Consider the following 26,910-nt stretch of genomic DNA (forward strand, 5'->3'; position numbering starts at 1 on the left):
CCACTTCTCCTCCTGCTTTCCCAGAATCAGGGTCTTTTCTAAAGAGTTATCTCTTCACATCATATAGCCAGGGTATTGGAGCTTAAGCAACAGTCCTTCCAATGAATATTCAGGGTTGATTTCCTTTAGAACTGATTGATTTGATCTCCTTACTGTCCAAGAGACTCTCAAGAGTCTTCTCCAGCACCACAATTTGAAAGTATCAATTCTTCGGTGCTCAGCCTTCTTTATGGTCCAACTATATATAAATGTTATTAATTATTCCAATCATTTCTTTATGGAATTTTCTTTTTTCTGATCCAGGATCACTTATTGCTTTAAGTTATCATGTCTCTTTAGTCTTAATCTGGAACATCTTCTCAGTTTTTCTTAGTCCTTCATGACTCTGACATTTTTCAAGAATAAACAGTTGTTTTACAGAAGACTAAGCTAAGCTTGTCTGATGTTTCCTCATAACTAGTTTCAGGCTATTCATTCTTGAGAGGCACACCACATAACTGGTGCTATACCCTTCTCACTATATCACAAATGAAACACTTGATGTCAGTTTGTCCAGTACCTAAATTATTGATTCATCCATCCTTTGTCCTGATTTGTAATGCCACTTATTACATAACAAGATTTCACCATATGTGTTTTTGCTTAAGGGTCTTTGTCCTGTACGACTAACCTTCTGTTTATACCTATACCAATATCGAGTTTCCCAGGTGGCACTAGTGGTAAAGAACTTGACTGCCAATGCAGGAAACATAATGAGATAGGGATTCAATTCCTGGATTGGGAAGAGCCCCTGGAGGAGGGTATGGCAACCCATTCTAGTATTCTTGCCTGGAGAATCCCATGGACAGTAGCCATGGAGCCTGGGGGGCTATAGTCCTTAGGTTCACAAAGAGTCGGACACAACTGAAGTGTCTTAGCAAGCACACATATACAAATATCATATTGACTTAATTAGTATAACTTTAGAAGTCTTGCTTATCTATAGACATGTTCTCTGCCTTGGCCTACAGCTTCAAAAGTGCCTTATTTGTCCTTGAACTTTGGTTCTTCCACACAATTTTTAGGGTCGGTTCATTAACTTTTATCAAAACTTGTTAGGATACTGGTTGGTATTGTATTGAACATATAAATTATTGGGAGAAAACTGATACCTTTATGTTGGGTTCCCTTACAGAAAAATGGTATATACCTCATTAGTTAGATCTTCTCTTAAGACTTTCAAAGAAGTTTTATTATTTTCTCCATTGTATTATCATTTTAGTCTGATGTTTTGACATCTGTTGTCTTACTGACCCTATGAACACTGGCCCTCCCAGCACTAGCCAATTCTCAGTGGTTAGTAGACTATGCACATGGGGGTGCACCTTTCATATACAAACTAAGCAACCCAGAGCCTACCCTCCATTCCTCTATCTGGCTGTCACGCTCCAGGCCAATAGTCTCCTGTCCTAATCACCCCAGGACCAGGTATCAGACAACTCAAGACAGCCTTACATGCCAGCCTACCGAGATTATTCATACTAGCCAATCTGAAGGTTGAATACTCAACCTCAACCATTTCTTCCCACAGAAATCACAGTAAAATCTCTTGTTCATGTTTTTCTCCCTACTCCCTCTGTCTTCTAAACACCTTCATACTTAAACTTCCCTGTATGATCCCCTCTACATGACATGTCATGTCTCCTATTTCTAGTAATTTGAGTATAAAAACTTCCTTCAGGATAGCCATTTCCATGTCTGTGTATCTTGCCATACCTGATTAAAACAAATATTGAGCACATTTTTAAACTTCCATTAAGACTGTACCTATTCTTCTGTAGATTTTTTTACATTTAACATATAGTTTCTATTTTAATTTTTCATTAAAATAAAAGTGCTCATCTTAAGTGAATGAATTTGTATATAAATGTTGTTTTTTCAGTATTAAATCATCTCCAACTCTTTGGGACCCATGGACTATAGCATGTCAGGCTCCTCTGTCTTCCACTATCTCCCAGAGTTTGCTCAAATTCATGTCCAATGAGTCACTGATGCTATCTAACCCTCTCATCTTCTGCCACCCTCTTCTTTTGCCTTCAATCTTTCCCAGCATCAGGATCTTCTCCAATGAGTTGGCTCTTCGGATTAGGTGGCCAAAGTACTGCAGCTTCAGCTACAGTCCTTTCAGTGAATATTCAGGTTGATTTTCTTTAGGATTGATTCACAATTCAAAAGCATAAATTCTTACCTATGTACCCACATAACTACTATCCAGATCAAATACAGAACATTTCTAGCACCCAAAAAGCTTCCATATGCACCCTCTCAGTCAATACTTTTTATTCAAAATGGTAAGCACTATTTGGACTTTTAACATCACATTCATTTTGCCCATTTTTGATTTCTTAAGTAAATACACAGTATTCTTTTGCATCTGGCTTCCTTTGCTTAACATTATATCTGTGTTATCTCTGTTGTTAAACAGCTATAGTTGATATTTTTCACTAATGCATATATTTCATAATGTGAATATATTTATTGATTCTACTATTAATGAACACTTAGTAATTATGAATACAGCTACTTTGAGCACCCTTGCACATATTTTTGATAGATATAGGCCTTCACTTCTGTTAGAATGGATTCTGGATCATAGGGTGACTTACATTTAAATTTAGTAGACATTGGTAAACAGTTTTCCAAACTGGTCTATGAATTTATACTCCTGCTAGAAATATATTAAAATTCAGTTGCTCTACAACATTAAAAACTTGATACTGTGAGTCTTTTTCATTTTAGCTACTGTGAGCCATAATGGAAATGTTTCTTCTAATCATCATCATTTTTTAAATTAATTTTTAATTGAAGGATAATTGCTTTACAGAATTTTGCTGTTTTCTGTCAAACCTCAACATGAATCAGCCTATATGATATAGGTATACATATATCCCCTCCCTTTTGAAACTCCCTCCTGTCTCCCTTCCCACCCCACCCCTCTAGGTTGATACAAAGTCATGTTTGAGTTTCCTGAGCCATACAGCAAATTCCCATTGACTATCTATTTTACATATGGTAATATAAGTTTCCATGTTACTCTTTCCATTTATCTCACCCTCTCCTCCCCTCTCCCCATGTCAGTAAGTCTGTTCTCTGTCTGCTTTTCCACTGTTGTCCTGTAAATAAATTCTTCAGTACCATTTTTCTAGATGAAAGAATTGTACACAGAAAACTATAAGACACTAATGAAAGAAATCAAAGATGACATAAGCAGATGGAGGGATATTCCATGTTCCTTGGTAGGAAGAACCAATATTGTGAAAATGACTATACTACCAAACACAATCTACAGATTCAATGCAATCCCTATCAAAATACCAATGGCATTTTTCACAGAACTAGAACAAAAAATTTCACAAGTTATATGGAAACACAGAAGACCCTGAACAGCAAAAGCAGTCTTGAGAAAGAAGAATGGAGCTGGAGGAATCAAGCTTCCTGACTTCAGGTTATACTACAGAGCTACAGTCATCAAGACAGTATGGTACTGGCACAAAAACAGAAATATAGAGCAATGGAACAAGATAGAAAGCCCAGAAATAAACCCATGCACCTATGGGTACCTTATTTTTGACAAAGGAGGCAAGAATATACAATGGGGCAAAGACAGCCTCTTCAACAAATGGTGCTGGGTAAACTGGACAGCTACATGTAAAAGAATGAAATTAAAACACTTCCTAACACCACACACAAAGATAAACTCAAAGTGGGTTAAAGACCTACATGTAAGACCAGAAACTATAAAACTCTTAGAGGAAAACATAAGCAGAACACTCGATGACATAAATCAAAGCAAGATCCTCTATGACCCACCTCCTAGAGTAATGGAAAGAAAAACAAAAGTAAACAAGTGGGACCTGATTAAACTTAAAAAAGCTTCTGCACAGCAAAGGAAACTATAAGCAAGGTGAAAAGAAAACCCTCAGAATGGGAGAAAATAATAGCAAATGAAACAGCTGACAAAGGATTAATTTCCAAAATATACAAGCAGCTCATACAGCTCAATACCAGAAAAACAAACAACCCAATCAAAAAGTGGGAAAAAGACCTAAACAAACATTTCTTCAAAGAAGACATACAGATGGCTAACAAACACATGAAAAGATGCTCAACAATGCTCATTATTAGAGAAATGCAAATCAAAACTACAATGAGGTGTCACCTTATACCGGTCAGAATGGCCCTCAACAAAAAGTCTACAAACAATAAATGCTGGAGAGGGTGTGGAGAAAAGGGAATGGTCTTACACTGTTGGTAGGAATGTAAATTGATACAGTCGCTATGGAATACAGTATGGAGAGTCCTTAAAAAACTAGGAATAAAACTACCATATAACCCAGCAATTCCACTCCTAGGCATATACCCTGAGGAAACCAAAATTGAAAGAGACACATGTATCCCATTGTTCATTGCAGCACGATTTACAATAGCTAGAACATGTAAGCAACCTAGATGTCCATTGACAGATGAATGGATAAAGAAGTTGTGGTACATATGCATAATGGAATATTACTCAGCCATAAAAAGGAATGCATTTGAGTCAGTTCTAATGAGGTGGATGAACCTAGAACCTATTATACAGAGTGAAGTGAGTCAGGAAGGGAAAAATAAATACCATATTCTAACACATATATATGGAATCATCATCATCTTGATCATTTTATTTCTTGTGGGGAAATTTCTAACAATTGATTCAATATCTTTAATGGTTAAAAAACTAGGGTTTTCAATTTATTCTTAAGTTAGTTTTGTTAAACTTTATTTTGTTGGAAAATCATTTATTTAGTTTAAGTTTTCAAATGTATTATTGTAAAATGGTTCACAGTACTTGGTCTTATTTCTTAAATCATAGCTAAATCTGTAATTTAGGGGACCCTTTTCAATTCCAATATTGGTTTTTGTGGATTAATTTTCTCCTGGATTCATCTTATGTAATGCCCATTATCTTGGCCACTGTGGGGGAAAAAAAAACAGATCTGGGTTTTGGGGATTCTCTATTGTTTCATTGTTTTCTATATATCCGTTTCACCCTTTATTATTTAAATACTTCTATTTTTCTTTTGATGCTCTTTCTTTTATGTCCTTTTCCTGACTATATAAATTTAATGTTTTAGTTCATTCATATACTAATTTTAATACATGAACAGACTAAAAATTTTCTTCTAAGAATATCTTTGGCTACAGCCCACAAGCTGCAATATGAAACATTTTTTGTATCAGTTCTAAGTCTTCCAATTTTCATCATAATTTCTTCAATCATCCACGAGTAGCGAGAAGGCTGATTTTACATTTTCAAACTACATGGTTTTCAGGGAGGGAGGACCATGGCGGGGTGTAGGGCTGTCATATGTAATTTAATTACACTATGGTCTGAGAGGATGATTATGTATGACATAAATATTTTTATTTTTGTTAAAATTCATGTTTTCTGGAAGAATAAGGTAACAAAGTATAAATATTCTAGGAGTGTCTAAAAGAATGTGCATTCTCAAATGGTTGGCTACAGGATTCCATATATACATCCATTAGATTAATAGTCACTCAACTCTTCAGCTTCTTACTTTTTTGTTGCTTAATCTAACAATTCTAGTAAATCAGTAAAAGTATTCCCTGTATGATTACAGATTTGTTCATTTCTACCTGAAATTTTGTTATTTTATTTATGTACTTTGGGACTAGATTATTAGATATAAGTTTAGAATCTTTATAGCTTCCTGCTGAAGTGTTACCTAAACATTACATATATACATATATACACATGTGCGTGCGTGCTTAGTCACTTCAGTTGTGTCCAACTCTCTATGACCCCATGGACCACGGCCAGCCAGGCTCCTCTGTTCACGGGACTCTCCAGGCAAGAATACTGGAGTGGGTTGCCATTTCCTTCTCCAGTGATAAAGTGTGAAGTGAGTGAAGTGAAGTCGCTCAGTCGTGTCCGACTCTTTGTGACCCCATGGGCTGCAGCCTACCAGGCTCCTCCGTCCATGGGATTTTCCAGGCAAGACTACTGGAGTGAGTTGCCAGTGCCTTCTCCGATATATACATATATATAAATACAAGAGTTCTTTTTAACTCTAGTAATACTTTTTGCACTTAAATCTACTCTGTGATACTAATATAACTATACCTATTTTGTTTTCTGCCTAAAATATTAATTTTCATCCCTTTGCATTCATCTTTTCTGTGTCCTTATGTGTTTTTTTTAAAAAATATAAAATGTTGCATTTAATTTCTGCTATATGGCAAAGTGACTCAGTTATATATATATATTCTTTTTCATATTCTTTTCCATTATGGTTTAATCACAGGATATTCAATATAGTTTCCTGTCCTGTACAGCAGGACCTTGTTATTTATTCTGTGTCTTTATGTTTTAAGTATATCTCTTATAAACTGTATAAAGCTAAACAATCTCTGACTTACACTGGCTTTTTAATCCATTATGATTAATCTCTACCCTCAAAAAAGTCTTTGTAAAGATTTTGATATTTCAATTTTAGAATATTAATATTCATTCTAGTTCTTTAAAAAGTTCCAAGAGTCTTCATATCACATCTCTACCTAAAAATATGAATTGATGTTTTATGCTTCCTGGGTTAAAATACAAATCCTTTGGCATAAAACAAAAAGCCATTTACAGTCTGGACCAAGCCTGTCTTTTTCCTTAAGTCGTACTATATCTGTCCATTTATAAGTACACAAAATTCCTAGCGTTCTTCAGAAAAGATGTTCTTTTGTATTTCTCTGCCTTTGCACATGTTGTCCAGAACACATGCACCCCTGCTTATCCACCTTATGACAGCAAAGTCAATACCCTACCCCTGGACTTCCCTGGTAGACCAATGGGGGACACAGGTATGATTGATCCCTGGTCCGGGAAGATTTCATGTGCTGGGGAGTACCTGGGCCTGTGAGCCACAATTACTGAAGCCCATGCACACAGAGCCTGTTCTCCACAATAAGAGAAGGCACCGCAATGAGAAGCTTATGCATCACAACTAGAGAGTAGCCAGCCCCTCTCTCTCCAAAAGGAGAAAGCCCATGTGAGCAACGAAGAACCAGTACAATCAAAAACAAAAAAAAAAATCCCCTTCCATAAAAAATCATCTCTAAGTTCTGCAGAGAACTAGTTATTCTTTCTGTACTTTTTCTTAGCTATAAGGCTGCTGCTGCTGCTAAGTCGCTTCAGTCGTGTCCGACTCTGTGTGACCCCATGGACTGCAGCCTTCCAGGCTCCTCCATCCATGGGATTTTCCAGGCAAGAGCACTGGAGTGGGGTGCCATTGCCTTCTCCAACTTCATGTATTATCTTGTTATTTTAAATAACAAGATAATACATGAAGAAAAGATGTTCTTTTGTATCTCATCTGTTCATCTGAGTAAGTAAAGTCTGATTTTCAGACTATTCGACCACAAAGTTTATATTTACAACAGCTACAATGGTTAGTGTTTATTATTTATGAAGCACCTTACATTTCTTTTTTCATTTATCCCTCACATCAAGACAATATCATCTTGACTTAATATGAACAAAATGAGGTTCAAGAAGGTTAAATAGCTTCTTCAAGGTAACAAACTCACTGAGACTTTAAAACCTAGCTGGTTTGAGTCCAAAAGTAAACATTTCCACTAAGTAATAATGCTTACCAAATATATACTGTAACTTGAACCATACTAACCAAACACTGCTGATAAAATATTCTTCCAAACTCATTTTAATGAAAAAATGACATAGACAGGATTTGAGCAGGTTTTAGAAGTTTAAATGCACATGCAAACAAATATTTATCTATTTATGACAACTTTTCAAAAACACTTTCTTCATAACATTACTTATATCATAGGATGAAGTTTTAAAACATATTTTTGTTGCCAAAGATGATAAAAATGCAGATTATGATTTTACCCTGTATAAAAACTGTTACAATGACATTATTATATGGTAAAATCTCATTAAACTAAAAAGCTTTTATCTTTATTAGTTTAAAAGTTAATGAACATTCAAAGTTAATAATTACGTGGTCAGTTATCTAGAAAACTTTATCTTAAGATATGGCTTTAAAGAAAAGACATGGCTTATACAAAATAGATATTTTCGCATTACTTATCTATTCCTAAAGGAAGACCAAACCACATTATCTTATATATTTTATTTAAGAAATATGTAAATGTCATTTCATCGATAATCATTATCAGGCTTTAAGGAATTAATCCCAATTCAAAATGCCAATAACATATAAAGTCTACTCGTGAAAATTTTAATCAAAAATTTTTAAAAATTAAAGGATGAAAAACATTAAATTTTTCACTGACAAATTTCTGAAATTTTTTCTACTTCAAAAACTATGCAGAATTTTAAATAGGTACTATATATTCTTTGTTTTTCCCCTAGAAATACAATTATTTCCTTTAAAAACACATACCTCTTTCCTTGTTTACTTTGTTCAAGTAAGTCCACCTTCAGCCTTATACATTCCTCTTGGGACTTCTGCAAACTCTGTTCTTTTTCAATTACCATTTTCTGACTCTGCTCTAATTTATCTTCTGCCTCTCTATAAAATAAAGATACTTTTAAAGGCTGTTGAAGAGATTATTTCAGGTATGCAAGAACAGTTCAACGTCTGGGATTCTATTATTTTAAATCACTGAGTTAAGAGAAAAAAATATTTTACATGAGGCAGAGAAAAGGCTTATACATCACTGGTATACTATGAGTTTTAACAAGGAATAAAAGGATGCTGCCATCAAATGATAAATGTGTCTGAAACAAAAGCTGATACCCTATTTAATGATACCTAGAAGCATTAGGTATATTTCAGAAACTAGATAAGGATGACTATTATCACCACCATATCCAATGATTTTTCTGACAGTTGCAAAAAGCAAAAATGAAAAAGTAACAAGTATAAATTTCAGAAAAGAAGGACAAAATTCTTTTTTTGCTGATAATATCATTAGCTACCTGGAAAATCCCTGGAGAATCAAAATAAAAATCAGAATTTATTAAAGGTATGAGAAATAGTCCAATTAGAAAATAATTATATTATACAAAAAGCAGCAGCCTTCCTATATTCTATCAATGAACAGGATAAGAACAAATTGGGAATTGCCAGGCAGTTCAGTGGTTAGGACTCTGCACTCTCATTCCCAAGGGCCTGAGTTCAATTCCAGGTCAGAGAACTAAGATCTCACAGGCCACATGGCTAAAAAAAAAAAAAAAAGAACAAGAACAAATTCACAACAAACAAAAATGTAAAATACCTAGGAATAAACATAATATATGTATTACTAAAAAAATTACAAAATTCTGATGGTCATGAGAGATGATTTTAGTGTAAATCAGAATCATCTGTAGGACTTGTTAAAACATAGACTGCTGGGTCCCAACTCCCAGAGTCTGTGATTCAGAAAGTCTGAGACCAGAACTGAGATTTGCATTTCTTACATGTTTCCAGATGATGCTCATACTGCTGGTCCCAGAATTAATCTTTGAGAATCACTAAAATGGAACAATATGCTATTTAATATGCATGTATTTCTCATGTATTCAAAACAGAAAAGGAAGACAAATTACAAAGTGCCTGATTCCTTGTATTTCTTTGAATTCCCATCAAAGTAGCGAGCATAACTACGTAGGACAATAAGTAAACTAGTTCATATTAATGAAAACATATAAATAAATAGCTTAGATTTAGTCTTTTTTAGCTGTCATACAACTGCATGTATCCTGCAGCCAAGAATTATGATAAACTGAAAACAGATTCATCAAGTTCTGAGACAGTCTATCTGTGTGTGCATGCTAAGTCACTTCACTCATGTCTGACTCTTTGCAAACCCATGGGGTGTAGCCTGCCAGGCTCCTCCGTCCATGGGATTTTCCAGGCATGAATACTGAAGTGGGTTGCCATTTCCTTCTCCAGGGATCTTCCCGATCCAGGGATTGAACCTGGGTCTCCTGCATTGCTGGCAGACTCTTTACCATCTAAGCCACCAGGGAAGCCTGGGTGGGGGTCAAAATTTAACAAGATATATCAAAAATAAGTATTTTAAAGCCGTAAATGGGCTTCTCAGGTGGCTCAGTGGTCAAGAATCCACCCACAATGCAAGTGACACAGGTTTGATCCCTGTGTGGGAAGATCCCTTGGGGAAGGAAATGGCAACACACTCCAGTACCCTTGCCTGGGAAATGGCAGCACACACCAGCACCCTTGCCTGGAAAATCCCATGGACAGAGGAGCCTGGTGGGTTATAGTTTATGGCGTCACGAATAGTCAGACAGGACTTAGCGACTAAACAACAACATGAGATTTCATATGATAAAAACAGACATTGTTAGCAATTTCCCAGGTGAAAATATGGATGAGATTCACACACTCACCTGATGTTACATTCTAATCAATGAAATGTGTTTAAAAAAAAAAAAAGCTGTAAATCTTACCTCAAAACTTTATCTTGGGCTGAAACTTCTGCTTCCAAATTTATAATCTGTTCTTCTAAGATTGGTACATTGGCTGCCTGTTTTTGAGCAGATTCAAGCATAGAAACCTAAAACAAAAAACAACTTTCAGAGTACTTTCTTTACAAAATAAATTCATCTATTTGCTCCTTAGTTTCTCTTACCATCTGATGGAAATTCAATAGAACTCCCCAATCATTCTTCAATTATGAAGCTCATCTTGTCTATCAACTTACATGGGCATGTCATCATCACAAGCCAGTCTCATGTAAGCTCCTCCCATTATCCTCAACTTAGTATCACAAGATAACTGGTTAACTATTTAGGGAAAATAAAAGAGAATCTCTACTGATACTAACTAAAAAGATTAATTTCACATAAATCAGAAATTTAAATTTCAAAGATCAAATCATTTAAAATTACATAAAAATACTACTGACTCTTTTTAAAGCCTAAATTTAGAAAACATGATTACTAGAGAAAACCTAGAAAATACAACTTGGACTATGAAGAGTGTAAGATGATGGAAATCAACAACCTAAATGGTGTCTGGAAAAGAACACTAAATATTCCCAGAAAAAGGAAGCATGAGGTATATAGTGCAGGACAGTGATGAGGTCTAGAAGAGAAAACTTGGAACATAGTTCAAGATCTCTTTGATAAGTCCCTCCTTTTCCTATGCTCAGAACACCAGGAGTCAAGAGTCACCAACAGCCTTCCACTTAAGAAGAGAGAGAGACAGTTTACTAATCTGGAGAAACTGAACAGGAAACATTTGGGACTCTTGAAACATTTTGTGGAATGATGAGCAGAGATGAGGTAGAGTTAAAAAACAAAGAGATTAATACAGAACAGTCAGCTTCTAGCCTCCTATCCCACCTCATGTGGGGCTATCTCACAGGTAAGAAATCAAAGGATTCTTTGCTGCAGAAATTCAAGAACTTCAAAGTAAAAGACCTCACATATGGATACTGAATGGGAGAAGGGAGATTGCTCCCTACAAAAGAGCCACCTCCTCAACCATTACCAACAAATGAAGCTCAGTGGACAACAAATCTCACCTTTGCAGAGAGTTTCCAAACAGCATTTAAGTGCCTTCTCTTAAATACAAATAGCCAGAACACCAACATCTGAGAGGTCAAAACAAAAGTTAAAAGCAACTGGCAGAAGCAAGGCAAATACATACATACATACACACACACACAAATCATTGAGAGAGCAATGAGAGGATATTGCAAATACAAAACAATTAGAGAACATGAAAAGTTCTAGAAAATGAAAAATTATGACAGCCAAAATAAAAGATTCAATAGGATGACAACGTTGAGGAAATCTCTGAAAAAGTATCACAAGAAGACAAAGAGACAGAAAATACCAGGCAAAAACTTGAAAGATTTAAAGGACCAATCAGGTTAAAAAAGACAGAAGAAAGAAAACAAAGGGAAAAAAATAATCAAGATTACATAAGAAAATTTTCAGGGACCAAAGGACCCAAGATTTCAACCAGAAGATCTTTATGTAACCAGTACAATAAATAACAAAGGTCTACTCAAAGATAAATCACTATGAAATTTTAAAACACCATAGAAAGAAGGAAAATACTAAAAGCTATCATAAATGGAAAAACAAATGAAAGATATCTTACACGCTAGGAAATGTAATTCACAATGGAATTAAACATTCCAGACACACACTAGAGGATATGAGACAAAAAAGCAGTGTCCTAAAAACTCTGGGGGAAAATAATTTTCATTCTAGAATTCAATCAAGTGTTGGGGAGAAATTAAGACATTTCAAACAGGCAAGGAAGCTACTGGAAAATATGCTTCAACTAAAGAAAGAGTAAACCAAGAAAGTCAACATGAGATCCCAGGAAACCGTAGACACAACCTGGAAGAACATCAAAGAGAAGTCCCAGGAAGACAGCTGGGCAGCAGGCCTGAAGGGTAATAAGCCCAGAAAGGACAAGACATTAAGATCCAGAACTGTAACTACTACACAGACTTTGCTAAAATGTCAATTATGAATATGTTGTCCAGTACAAAGGGGAGCAAAAGATTTCCAAAAGCGGCACATACACAACATCAAAGCTGAGACCTGCCCTGGAAAAGGCAACCTCCCTAAAAAATATTTTATTAAACAATTTAGAAAATGCTAAGATAGGGGACTTGCCTGGTGGTCCAGTAGTTACGAATCTACCTTCCAATGCAGGATACACAGGTTCGAATTCTGATCGGGGAACTAAGATTCCACATGCTGTGAGGCAACTAAGCCCACATGCCACACCTGGAGAGCCCAAGCACCAGAACTACTGAGCCCATGCTCTTCAACAAGAGAAGGACACCCCAGTGAAGATCCAGCATAGCCAAAATGAAATAAAATAAAACTCAATAAGCCAAAATACCCCAGTTCTTAAAAAAAAGAAAAACAGAGAAGTATATAAAATACAAATATCTTACTGCCTAGAATAACCATTGGTGTATTTATATGCTCAAAGAAAGGAACACTTAAAATGTTAATAGTTCAGTAGTTAATAGTAAAACTCTTAATATCTCTAAGACTTCAAATAATTAAGCCTCTATGACTTTAAAAAGAATCTATAGGGGACTAAAAAGTTAAAATATAATAAACAGACATATCAAAAGAAATGGCAAATGCACTGAGAAGGTAAATCTCATGAGAAATCAAGAAAAACAAGATATTTTTGCCTCAAAGAAATTTAAAAGTATAGTTTTGTTTTGTTTTGTTTAATCAGTAGACCATTGAATGTAGACAGAGTGCAGTAAATGCCTGAAAAAACACTTTCTGTGTGATTTGACCATTCTGGAAATCTACCCCAGAAATAAATCCCAAACACCAAAAAAGTTTTATGTTCACTGCAGCATTTTTCTCCTTAAGCACAACAGTGTACTTTATTTTGTTTGAAAAGAACAAAAGAAAAATAAAATACCTCCCATAACTGTACTACTTAAAACAATTATGTCTAAAAAACAAAGTCTCACTATGACTCTCTAATAGTTACCAGAGTTATAGCATAGCCTTTCTTTCCTTATATACATCATATGTATATATATACATGTACTAAAACACAAACATTTAGACAAATATGCTCATTTTATAAAAAAAAAAAAAACAGATTAGTTACTGTGTGTTTGTTTCTGCCACTAAATATTTCAGGTAAGTTTCTGAGTGCTGACTGTACAGATACCACTCTAAGTGCCTCTACAAATATCATCTAAACTTTACAAAGTCCCATGAAAGTCAAATAACTTTGCATTTTAGTACTCATATATTGATATATGTTTTAGTTCTGATATATTAATATATTGTAGTACTGATACATTGATATATGCTTTCACCTTAAGTAACAAAAGTAAGCTTGGTAGCAATTAATTATATGTATGCATATATATATATATATCTATATATATATATATAGATATATATATATATATTTACCATGTCCCTATTACTGGACTCTTTCATTTCTTCTAATTTTTTTGCTTAATATCAATCATATAGAAAAATAAAGGAAACCACTTAAACAGGGGAGTTATTAAGTTATGGTATACTCACATAAGAAAACATTAATGCTACCATAAAAAATGGTTGTTGGAAGAGCTAGGTAAATGCACCAAAAAATGCTTAGACTATATAAGAAGTATAAAACACAGGAAAAAACAAAACTATTCAAATGTGTAATATTCAATTATATGATAAACCAATAAAGTAGTTTCTAGATCACGGAAACTGGGTTATCTTTCTCCCTTTTTTCTATTTTTGAAGTTTTCAACAATGAGGGTGTATTATTGTAAAGAAGATAAGTAAGCTATATATTTTCTTTGTACAAGAAGCAAAACCACACAAATTGGTGATCTTAAGAATTTTAAGAAGTTCTGACTTATCTAAATGCATATATTATACAAGTTCCTCTAAATAATTTTCAAGTATTAAATTCATATAAAATTGATTCTTTAATAGGTTGATATATTATCAAAATAAAAATCATATATAACACATTAAGGTAATACAAGGAATATTTTTCCAATTACAAATCTCAAGAGATTCTTTTCTGTTGGCATAGTCACCATTTCAAGAAACATACTTTTGCTCTTGACTGTGTCAATTCAAAGTGGACAGATTCTATTTTAGTCATTAAAGAATGATTCTGTGAAACTAAACAAGCATTCTGTTGCCTAAGTTTATTAAGTTTCTCTCGAAGACTTTTGATTTCCTGATCCACAGGGGTAGATGATGAAAAAGACATCTGAAAAATGAAAAAGAACAACCTATTTTGAATTACTTCACTAAGTATTATATATAATACAATGAACAATTATCAATAAAATGACTAAGTAGCTCAGAAAAATAGGTTAAGGTACTTAGTGTTGGGGAAGATATGTGAGACAATCAGTGCTCTCCTCAGCAGATGGTGAACAAGTAAGTAAATACATTTGGCTTGTAAAACAGTGGTACACTTTGGAAAAGTTCTTGGTATTATCCAGTAAAGTTGAACATGTTAAGACTCAACAGTATTACTCCTGGGTATAAATCTGATAGAAACTTTTGTACCTGAAGATTATGTAAGAATGGGAAGAACTGAAATGCCCACAAACAATAAAATGGATAAATTATTCTTTGCGTGTTCAGTTGCTTCAGTTGTGTCCTACTCTTTGCGACCCTATGAACTGTAACCCACCAGGCTCTTCTGTACATGGGATTCTCCAGGCAACAATACTGGAGTGGGTTGCAATGCCCTGCTCCAAGGGATCCTCCCAACCCAGGGATGGAACTCATGTCTCCTGCGGCTTCTGCATTACAGGTGGATTCTTTACTACTGAGCCACTGTTAACTGTACATATATTTCTATTATATTTTTTTGAATATATATTTTATAATAAAGTATTTTAATTTTCATTCATTGAGGTTTCCAAAACATGACTTAATTTTATTTTTTGAATAAGTAATGTATTTATATAATTCAAAAGTCAGAACTATATATAAAAGAGTACATACAGAAGTATCATTCCCATGTTTAGTAAATAGGTAACCATTTTTACAAGTTTCTTACTTATAAATTTTTGTATAACACAAATTAGACAGCAGAAAAACAGGAAACTCCTTCTATAGGAGAGTCATTAATTAAGTTAGGATCTTAAATCTAGTCTTCTAGTGCTTCCATATACATACACAAACAATACAAATTACCCACCCCCGACAACAGCTCTTATGCAAAACCAGAATAGTAAATATGGTTTTTCACTTCAACAATACATCCTGGCAATCTCTCCACAATCAATTCAGTGAGAAACTCCTTTTTTCTTTTTACCCGCTTAGCTGCAGTATTCATTGCATATTTATTCAACCAATATCCTATTACTGGACAACTGAGCTATTATTAGTCTTTTGTTATGACAAACAAGGCCTCATTTTATACTTATGCAGGTAGCTTTCCAGAAATAGGATTTCCAAGTTAAACAAATTTGTGGTTTTAGTAAATATTACCAAATGTCTCTCCACTGAGATTATATCACTTTGCATTTCTACCAGCAATGTATGAGAATGCCTATTTCCCCCTAATATCACCCACAAAAATACAGTGCCAAACTCAGGATGTTTAATAATCTGGTAGTGAATTTCTCTTTTTATGACTGAGATTGAACTCTTTTTATTTGTTTTAATTTCCTTTCCCATTCATGCCTTTTGCATATATTTCCACTGGTTTGATGATTTTTCCTTATTTCTAGTTCTTTATATATTAAAGAGCTTTCGTTTGTCTTTATTAGGCATTATCAATAGTTTTCCCCTTTTAATTTGTCATGTAACATTTGATTTTGCTTAGGGTAAAACACAATGATGTCAATGAAGGCATATATACAATAAAAAGTCAGCAATTTGAATTAGGATACACATCAAATTTCTCAAAATTACATACTTTTTGTAGACAAGGAATTTGAATTCATTTTCTAAAATGCAGGCTCAGATGGCTTCATCAAGCAGCTTCCTTACTAAAAGAAAATCTCTCAATTGCTAGCTTTCTTAAGTGGGAAGAGCAAATTTCTATCAAAAAAGTTTATGATGTACATATGTAACCATATGTATATATGAAGAAGGAATTCAAAGGGCCTGGACTCCATCTTAGGCCTGTTCATGCTGATCATGCTCAGCCACCTTTCCAATGGACTCTGAACTCTGTGTTTAGTGCCTATGAAAACAACAACAGAAGGATAAGACCCACTCCAGACAGGGGAACCTTGAAGATCGTATCTAGGTTACTCATCGCCTCAGAGAAACATACACTAATCACCCCTTCCTCCAGACAGGCCATAAAATTTTCTGTATCTATTGGAGTGTAACCTCGGGTTTATTGATTACTGGCTAATTGCTTGACTGAGCACATCCTGAGCACATGAGCACATAGCATGTGAAATGATGGGGTTATTGGGATTGTATTTTCCTTGGTTTATGTAAGTCTCAAGGAATTTGGAGTGGTGGGTTCAGACACATAATACACACGGGGTATAAAAGATTTTCAGATGCTGGTCAGGGTCCTTGGCTAAGAGGAGACTCTGCCTTGGGCCTGCAGGTGTAATAAACTGCACTCCACTATCTGCATTGTCCTTCTGAGTGAGTTTGTTTCCCGGAACGCGTGGCTGCAACATTTGGTGCTTGGGCCGGGAACCTCCTCACTTTGAGGAGACAGGTCTCATTTGAGGCCACCCCGAGGCTTTGTGGCTTGAATCTCCTAGAGGGGGGAAGTCGCCTCGCCCCTCTGGAAGAATTCAGCCTTTCAACGCCCCGTTTCTTCACTTTGGCAGGTAGTGAACGGCAGCAAGGGAACTGAGCGCTCAGATGAGGAGGAACCCACTCAGCAGGGTGGAAGAGGGGGCCTGATCACCCCCCTGGGAGGGACTAGAAGGGGCACGGACCTACAGGGGCCTGGAATAGGCAGGCAGCAGCAATTGCTCAGTACTCAGGTCGACAAGTGTGCTACGGTTTAGGAAGGAAATTTGTAAAGGTCATTTAGGAGGTGTGTCCACGCCGTCTCAGGGAAAATTATTTACCAGCAATCGCCAGGGGATTTTTAGGATAGAAAACTGGTCCTTGTATGCTCCCCTAGGAGGTGTCCCATCTGCTGTGAAATTCTTGACCCCCTCAGAATTGTTAGGCTAGAAGGAAGGGGATACATAAGTGAGTATGAATTGGCCTTCCCAGAGATGGCCTGGGACGTGGGATGTTTAACCCATCTGTGTTTTCATCCGCACCTGATCAAGCCCACCAAGGCAGAACAGACTTTAAGGGAGAAACAGTCTTGGACCACGTGGTGTTCTGGTTCGGTTGTGCTGACCAGCAGGTGAAGGCATGCTGATCCCCCTTCTCCCTCTGGCATCTGGCAGGTAAGGCTCTTCTCACCCCAATTAGGAAGGAGGCAGAATGGCAATTTAAGTGTCATTGAGTGGAAATATCAGAAGTACATACAGTACTGAGAACTTCGTAGACAGAACGAAAAGGAAAAGTAGAAGAAGGTCCGAGAAGGTAAGCAAGATGGGAGGAAGTGAATCTAAGGCAACTGTATTGGAGTGCATGATTAAAAATTCTAAGAAGGGATTAGGAGGAGACTATGGGGTGAAGATGAAGCCTAACCGCCTCCACATACTCTGTGAGGTCAAATGACCCCTATGGGAGTAGGATGGCCACCAGAGGACACCATGAACTTAATAATAGTGGAAGCAGTCTATACAGTAGTCACAGGAGAGCCAGGACACCTGGATCAATATCCACATATTGACTCATGGCTAGGGTTAGCTCAAGACCCTCCTACTTGGACAAGGTTCTGTATCCAGAAGGGAAAGGGAAAAACATTAATGGCACAAAAAAATGACTGATGATAAAAAAGTAAATTCCATAGGATTTGGACGGGGATGACCTGACCCCTCCCCCATACCGGATAACGACGCGCCTGCCTCCCAGTGCTCCACCAGGACCGGAGGCCGCCTTAATGCCCAATCCAGGGCCAGGTGAAGTCCTGCAGCAGTTGCTGCTCCTCTGCCAGCTCTCCCCAAGGTCATAGAGCCGCCACCTTGGCAGGCTCCGATCCCGATGACAGAAGCCTCTGGCCAACACATCCAGGATCAGGCTCCAGCCAAACCGCCCAAGCTATACCCGCCTCTCCCAGTGAGTAGTGACAAGATTGGAATTAAGCAGAAACTGCACTGTGCCAGAGAACCGGAGGGAACGAAAGAGAACAGACAAGAGATTTGCAATGCTAGCTGCTGCTCTGGGAAAGTTCATCTCGGGCCCTCCTGAAAAACCTCCTCTGCCCCAGGGACAGGACAGTCCTTCAACCGGTCCCAGTGGAGGCCCTGGGCCCCGTTACAGCCAAACCAGTGTACCGAGTGCCGAGATTTTGGCCACTGGAAGAATGAATGCCCTAAGGCAAGGAAGGAAGAGGAAGCTCCTGCAGTTGTGGGGCTTGCTGACTTGAAATTTAAATAAGGCTGCCAGGGCTCAGAGATATCAGGTCCCCAAGAGCCCATGGTAACCTTAAAAATGGGGGACCAAAACATTGACTTCACGGTGGATACAGGAACAGAACTGTCGGTAGTAAAACCTGTGGCACCACTGTCCAAAAAGACTACCGCTGTAACTGGGGTATCAGGAGAAGAGATGATTAAATCGTTTTGCCAGCCCAGAAAATGTCAGATGGGGGGTGGGCACCAAGTGATTCATGAATTCCTCTACATTCCTGAGTGCCCAGTACCCCTGTTCGGAAGAGACTTGCTCTCCAAACTAGGAGCACAAGTGACTTTCTCCCCTGAGGAGAGGCCCCCCCTCCTGGATGGACACTATAATTTATTTGCTCTCTCTCTCAATACCACCTCAAGATGACTGGAGGTTGCATGAGCCTTTGAAGGAAGACCCGGGTGGGCCGGGAGAGCATGAGAGCGAGCTAACTCAATTATTCCCTGAGGTCTGGGCGGAAGACACCCCCCCCACCCCACCCCCGCCCCAGCTGGCTAAACATAAGCCCCAGTGATAAAAGAACTCAAACCAGGTACCATCCCGGTTAGAAAGCTCCACTACCCGCTACTGATAGAGGCCTGGGCCGGCATACTGCCCCACATCAATAGATTGAAACAAGCGGTTATTCTAGTAGAGTGCCAGTCGGCTTGGAATACACCCATCTTGTCAGTTAAAAAGGAAGGAGGGCAGGACTATAGGCCTGTACGGGATCTCAGGCTAGTCACCCAGGCTACTGTGACTTTACACCCCGCTGTTCCAAACCTCTATACCTTACTTAGCCCTCCTCCCACTGAGGACTAAAGTTTATACTCGCCTAGATCTCAAGGATGCCTTCTTCTGCGTACGCCTCGCCCCAGCGTCACAGCCCATCTTTGCCTTTGAATGGGAAGATCCAGTCGGGGGCACCAAACAACAGCTCATCTGGACTCCCCCACAAGGGTTTAAGAACTCCCCAGCCATCTTTGGGGAAGCCTTGGCTTCTGACCTGAACTCATTCCATCCGGAAGAGTATGGATGTTGGCTCCTATAATATGGGGAAGACCTGCTGCTGGCTGCCAAAACCAGGGAAAAATGCTGGAAAGGGACAAAAGCACTACTCCAGCTGCTGATGGAAGCAGGTTACCGGGTGTCAAAGAAGGCGGCACAGATCTGCAAGGAGGAGATAAGGTACCTGGGGTTTGTTTTAAAGAAGGATACAAGGTTCCAGACCCTAGTTGGGTCCTATATACTGATAGCACTAGCCTGATAAAACAAGGACAATGGCTGTCAGGTTAGCCAAAGCGGAAGGGGCCATCAAGACTGAAAAGGGATGGTAGGAACTGCCAAGTGGCAAATTATTGTCACCGGAGGAGCTGGCACACAATCTGGTAAGCCAAACACAACAAGCGACCCACCTAGGCCATGCTGCCTCCTCACAGGTTAATGCTGCCTCTTGGGTATTCAGACAAAAACCTCCGGGTATTCAGCTGAAAGGCACGCTACCCTTTGAACACCTGGGAGTGGACTTCACTGAAATGAAAACTCACCAACACTATCGTTACCTGCTGGTCATGGTATGTACGTTCTCGGGATGGGTAGAAGCTTTTCCTACCTGGACTGAAAGAGCATCAGAAGTAGCCTGGTGCCTGCTTAGGGAAATAGTTCCCAGACTTGGACTTTCTACCAGCATTGGTTCAGACAATGACACGGCTTTTGTAGCTGATTTAGTACAACAAGTAAGCAAAACTTTAAATATCAAATGGAAACTGCACACTGCATATAGGCCTGGAGTTCCTGAGATGGTGGAATGAACCAACTGGACATTAAAGAGACTCTCCAAGTGGATCATAGAGACTGACTGCTCCTGGTAGACTTGCTTCCGACGGCTCTGCTCAGACTCAGGATGACCCCACAGTCCCAAGGCTATTCTCCATACGAAATTGTGAATGGGAGGCCCCCCCACCCCCATAATAAAACAGGTGTCAACAAATTTGCCTCAGGTAAGGGGGAACAGGATTTCACAGCAGATGGAACTGGGTAAGGTAATAAATCGGGTAACTAAGTTTGTACAGGAAAGGGTACCGTTCCCCCTTGGGGAACAGATTCATGAGTTTACGCTTGGTGACCAAGTATGGGTCAAAGATTGGAAACATGATTTGCTAGCCCCTTGGTGAAAGGGCCCTTATGTTATTCCAACTACCCCTGCTGCTGCTGCTGCTAAGTCGCTTCAGTCATGTCCAACTCTGTGTGACCCCATAGATGGCAGCCCACCAGGCTCCCCCGTCCCTGGGATTCTCCAGGCAAGAACACTGGAGTGGGTTGCCATTTCCTTCTCCAATGCATGAAAGTGAAAAGTGAAAGTGAAGTCACTCAGTCGTGTCCGACTCTGTGAGACCCCATGGACTGCAGCCTATCAGGCTCCTCCGCCCATGGGATTTTCCAGGCAAGAGTACTAGAGTGGGGTGCCATTGCCTTCTCCGAACTACCCCTACTGCAGTTAAAGTTGCAGGTATTGTCCCTTGGATCCATCATATGAGGGTGAAGAGAACATACCATGCAGTCCCAAAAAACACAGTGGACTGCACAGAGGGACCCCACTGACCCTCGAGAGACTAAGACCATCCTTAAGAAGAAGGAAAAGAAGATCCTAGACAAGCTCGTTCAGGATGAAGCCGCACAATCAACTCCTGCTGCTTGGCCTCATCAATGTGATTTTGAATTTAACTTCCATTTCAACTCAGGACAATGTTTTCATCTCATGGGCACATTTCTACGCAGACTTCCACAAAACTTCCAACTGCTGGGTGTGTAGGGCTATGCCTCTGTCAGTGATGGATGGACTTCCTTGGTGGGTGTCACTGCTCTGCCAAGGAGATTTTAAGCCACTCTCCTCTTTTCTGGGATGACAAAAAGAGACTTTCCTCTCTCTTGTCAATCATAACCTCTCCTTGCTCTCTTGCTGTAAGACCTACAGTCAATAGACTTGGGTCATGGGGTTACATTTGATATAAATGCCAGTGTAACAAAAGCCTAACCTACTTGTTGTAAATCTATCCCTAGCCCTGTTAAATCTATCTTATTTACATGCTAGGTGGACAAGATCCGTGGTTCAATGATATGAGTACATTGCTGCCTTATTCGTATCCTCTATAGGGACAACAGATATCATGATTAGAGGCCTTGACTAATTTCACATAACAGGCCCTCCTAGATAGAACAAAAGCCATCCAAGCCTTAAATGAAGAGCAAATCCAAATGAGAAAAGCGGTAATTCATAATAGAATGGCTTTGGACACACAGCTGTTCAAGGAGGGACCTGTGCTATAATTAAGGTTGAATGTTGTGTATACATTCCTGACTTATCTGGCAATGTATCGACTGCTTTAGATGACATGAAAAACCAGGTAAAAGCAATGTCAAATGAAAACATTCCTTTCTGGACTTTGGTCCTATCTTGGGTGAAGGGAGATTGGTGGAAAACTAAATTTACCACTGTTATAGTTGCCTTGATAGTTCTGCTTTGTGGACCCTGAATTTTACAATGTATTATGAACTTTGTAACCTGAAGGTTGATGTCATTCTCCCAAATTGGCGGTCGGAGAGCCACGGTGCAATATATCCCTATGAATGATGCTCATAATATGAGTTAAAAGCATCAAGAGGGGGGAATGAAGAAGGAATTCATAGGGCCTGGACTCCATCTTAGGCCTGTTCATGCTGATTATGCTCAGCCACTTTTCCAATGGACTCTGAACTCTGTGTTTAGTGCCTATGAAAACAACAACAGAAGGATAAGACCCCCTCCAGACAAGGGAACCTTGAAGATCATATCTAGGTTCTCATCGCCTCAGAGAAACATACATTAATCACCCCTTCCTCCAGACAAGCCATAAAATTTTCTGTATCTATTGGAGTGTAACCTCGGGTTTATTGATTATTGGCTAATTGCTTGACTGTTTGAGCACACAGCACGTGAATGATGGGGTTATTAGGATTGTATTTTCCTTGGTTTATGTAAGTCTCAAGGAATTTGGAGTGGTGGGTTCAGACACATACACATGGGGTTATAAAAGATTTTCACAAATGCTGGTCAGGGTCCTTGGCTAAGAGGAGACTCTGCCTTGGACCCACAGGTGTAATAAACTGCACTCCACTATCTGCATTGTCCTTCTGAGTGAGTTTGTTTCCCGGAACGCATGGCTACAACATATACGCATGCTGGCAGTGGGGTAATAAAAAATGGGAGGAAGATAGAGGAAGAAGAGATAAAGGGTTGAGTAAGACAGAGGAATACACATAGGAAGATAGAGAATACAAGTGAATAAAAAAGAGGAAGAAAGTGAGTTTCAGAACAGGACAGATGTCTAACATCATCCACAAAATTTAGATATAATGAATGGAGCACCTGACCCAGGCTAAACAGCAATATACTTCAATCACTTAATAAGCCATGATTACCTATTACGTACATGGTATGGTACTAAAATCAAGGGGGTTACAGAGAAAACAAGACATTTAATTGCAAAAAGGTAATAAATATAGAAGTTTTAAAATAGAGTAATACATCAAAATAGCTACTCTCTTATATACCACTTAAATTCAAAGAGTCTTGAGCACTATAGTAAAAGACTATGGAAAACATAAATTAGGCATTTGAAAAAAAAAAAACTCAGAGAAAAAGTATTTTAAATAGACAGGTCTAAAACTACTTTTAGGTAGGCAGGTCTAAAAACGATAACCTTATCTCTTGGCTTTTTTTGAAAATCGGTACCACTATTGGGCATTTTACAAACTCTGTTATGAGGTGAGTAATTCAAAAGTCCAAGATGGCTAGGGTGAGAAAGATTTTCCAAAATGAGTCTTTCAGATCTTGAGAGATTAGGAGCATAATCAGAATTTTCACTTGGACTAACACTAGAAAAAAAAGAAAAAATACATTTTAGTTCTTAGATATTTTTAAGTATTTACTCTAAATTTCTACATATTAAGAAAATAGAAAAGCACCTGAAATATTGCTGAAAATCAGATTCCAGAAAAGAACTTGAGGCATTTCAATTAAATTTTCAATAAACCATAATTAGTTTTAAAACTAGCAATCTATGTTTCTGGAGCCTCTATGCTAGAGTTACTTAAGATTCAAAAAACAGTCATGATAATAAAAGATTAGTTAAGACTACACATATATTTTATACTGAGTCCTAATATATTAAAGGTCTTAATTTGTAAATACTTCTATAATAGTTCTGTTCTTCTTCCTAAACGGAAAGCTATATTCAAAATTATTATTTTTTAAATTATGGAGCATTATTCCCAATTCTGGACACACGAGAAACACAACAAACAATAATGATATTCAAAAATTTTACATTCATCAGTTAAAGTCCTAAGTTAGAGTTCTATACATAAGTTTACTCACTCACCTAGATAACTCTTCTCCTAAACTCTGCAAACTCCATTCTGTTATCTTCAGTTCATGTCTTAAGGAAGCAACATTTGCCAGCAAACTTTCTTCTTCATTATCTTTATTATAGAAGTCTGATGAACTAGATTCCATTTCTTAAAAAAAGAAATGAATTTCTTGTACCTTGCCTGAAATAATCTGTGATGTCAGTCAAAATTATCTCACACTAATAAAACTTAACTCGAGTTATTATTTTTCTATTTCAAATGTTGTGAAATCTTTCATGGTAACTTTAAACAAAGCAAAACAGCCAGCAATAATCAATTTCTCTGCAGGGTAAACCCATAATGGAAAGTTCAACAAAATTTCAATGAATCAATTTTTCATTTAAGCCAGGGACTACAATTCACCTTTCCTAGCCATCTTCAATCTTTCTAACAAGTGTGTAAACTGTTTTTATTTGATGTTAAAGATGAAGAAACTAAGAATGAGCCAAATAACTTGCTTGAGTGTGTGCACGTGCTCAATCACGTCTGACTCTTTCCAACCCCATGGACTGTAGGCCGCCAGGTTCCTCTGTTTATGTAATTTTCCAAACAAGAAATACTGGAGTGGGCTGCCATTTCCTTCTCCAAAAAACTTACTCAAGGTCACACAAACTGTAAATGGTGGAACCAAGATTTGAACCTAGGCCATCATGACGCAAAGATCTTTTAATTATGTCACACTGTAGTTTTCTTATTTATTATAAATTAATTTCAGTATGAAGTGTTTGAACTTGATCATGTTACAAGCTCTGAACATCTGACAAAACTGGTATCATAACATTCATATTTTCCTAAAGGTAATTTATTAACAGATAAAGGTTATCCCCTTCTCCTATTCACCATGGCTATAAAATTTAAAACCATAAACTCACATTCACGTAACAACCACAGAAATCAAAATGACATTTAGCAGGTTAACTCACAAAAATAAATAAGAAAAGTTGTTTCTTCAACTGATGGGTATCTCAAGGGTTGTGAAATTCTCTACTAAGTAGCTTTGCACATTAAAAAATCATGATAAATACATTTTATTACTAATAATTAATATTCATAATTATTGTGTACTAAAACATATTAATAATACAACTTAAATGAAAGCTTTACAATCTCTACTACTCCATCTTCCTGCATAATCTTTAAATTACATTTCTCTCTCAGATCTCATTTACCTTTGTCATTGAAGCTTCTTTTTGATCACCCTTCTAGAATTCTGACGACATCTCAAGCTCCAAAAGGTTAGGAGTCCTGTGTATTATAGTCAGGACTCTAAGGCACTTCCAGAAACCCAATATTTTCAGTGACTAAACGATGATTACAAAACTGTCCTTCTTTCCCCTCACCTAGCTAAAATAACAAATTTACTCCACACTCAAAATTTCTCAGATGTAGAGAGGAAGATTAAAAAGAAAACTTTCATCTTACTGGAATAAACTGTGGCACGAAATTATATACTATGGAATCTTAGTAAAGAAAACATTTCTTTCCTCTTTTGTTTCCAAAAACTTGCTTCTGCTTAAATGAGAAGACTCTCCCAAACAAAAGTCAAAGGTTCAGGTCCCCACTCTGTGTTTTTCCAACAACTCTAGTTACCTACAGGATGGTGAAGGAAGAAGGGTAAAGAAAATTTGGGCAAATTCTAACATGCCATTTTGTTTCAACTGAATCAGGTTTATGTAAATTTTAACCCAAGAATTCTATCACCCTTCTAAAGGATCAATGAAAACGTTTGATATGCAAATATATTTTCATTTTCCTAATGGGCCATTTAATACCCTCAAATAAGTATTTCTCCTCCCTTCAACTTAGTTATAAAAGTCCAGCTTCATCGCCTGTACATACGTGAAAAAGCACGTCATGCTTCTTACAGGCCCTGACATCTTCGGGCCTTAATTACAATGCGTTTGCAGGTATACACAGGTACACACATCACACCAAAGAACAACTTTATACTCGTTGTATGTAAAAAAGATGGGCTGTAGTTGAAAAGGATTCCGCATTTTGGAAGGCCATTCAAGGCTTTATATCGTACTGTTCTGTTTCAAGAATGCTCAATTTGATAGAACTGGTCCTTCGTTCATCTGGAAGCAGTGGAAGAAAACATGAACAACTTCCTTCCAGATTTTTCTTCTACTAAAATACGACCCTGAAGAGCAGTGTGAGCAGCGAGGGTGATGACTAGATTAAACGCGTCCGAGGGAACCGAGAGGGAAACACCTGTACCTCTTCAGATAGGCCAGTTTCCACCCTCCAGGGGCAGTCGCTCACCACAAGTCGTAGCTGTGAGAGAGACCCACCAACGACGGCGCACGCCGAGCTCTCCTCTCCGTTCGGAAACCTCCGACCCTCTCCCCGGCCCCAAGCGCCGAACACACTACGGGAACCCCGGTTGCGCCGAGTTCGAACCGCCGCGGGAACCGTTGGGAACGCACCTCCCCAACCGCAGCCCCGCCCCCCGCGCAGCCTTAGCG

At 37.9% G+C, this 26,910-nt stretch overlaps 1 protein-coding gene across 9 annotated transcripts in view; it reads right to left on the minus strand.

The window, feature by feature from the left end:
* CCDC18 (coiled-coil domain containing 18) overlaps nt 1-26,896 on the minus strand; it is a 173,212-nt gene extending 146,316 nt beyond the window's left edge. For 3 of the 9 annotated variants that reach the window (XM_070786090.1, XM_070786089.1, XM_070786091.1), the window contains exons 1-5: nt 24,415-26,896; nt 23,734-23,908; nt 14,598-14,759; nt 10,475-10,581; nt 8,460-8,588 (exon numbers count right to left, since the gene is read on the minus strand). In XM_070786090.1, coding sequence (XP_070642191.1) covers nt 8,460-8,588; nt 10,475-10,581; nt 14,598-14,759; nt 23,734-23,908; nt 24,415-24,548 — 707 coding nt within the window. In that variant the 5' untranslated portion in view covers nt 24,549-26,896. Of the gene's footprint in view, nt 1-8,459; nt 8,589-9,481; nt 9,536-10,474; nt 10,582-14,597; nt 14,760-16,427; nt 19,488-23,733; nt 23,909-24,414 lie in introns of those variants that run through there. The other 6 variants (XM_070786084.1, XM_070786086.1, XM_070786085.1 and 3 more) reach the window with 6 other exon arrangements.
* Between the last annotated feature and the right edge of the window lie 14 nt (nt 26,897-26,910).

The sequence above is a fragment of the Bos indicus genome, chromosome 3, assembly GCF_029378745.1.
Source record: "Bos indicus isolate NIAB-ARS_2022 breed Sahiwal x Tharparkar chromosome 3, NIAB-ARS_B.indTharparkar_mat_pri_1.0, whole genome shotgun sequence".
NCBI classification, from domain to species: domain Eukaryota; kingdom Metazoa; phylum Chordata; class Mammalia; order Artiodactyla; family Bovidae; genus Bos; species Bos indicus.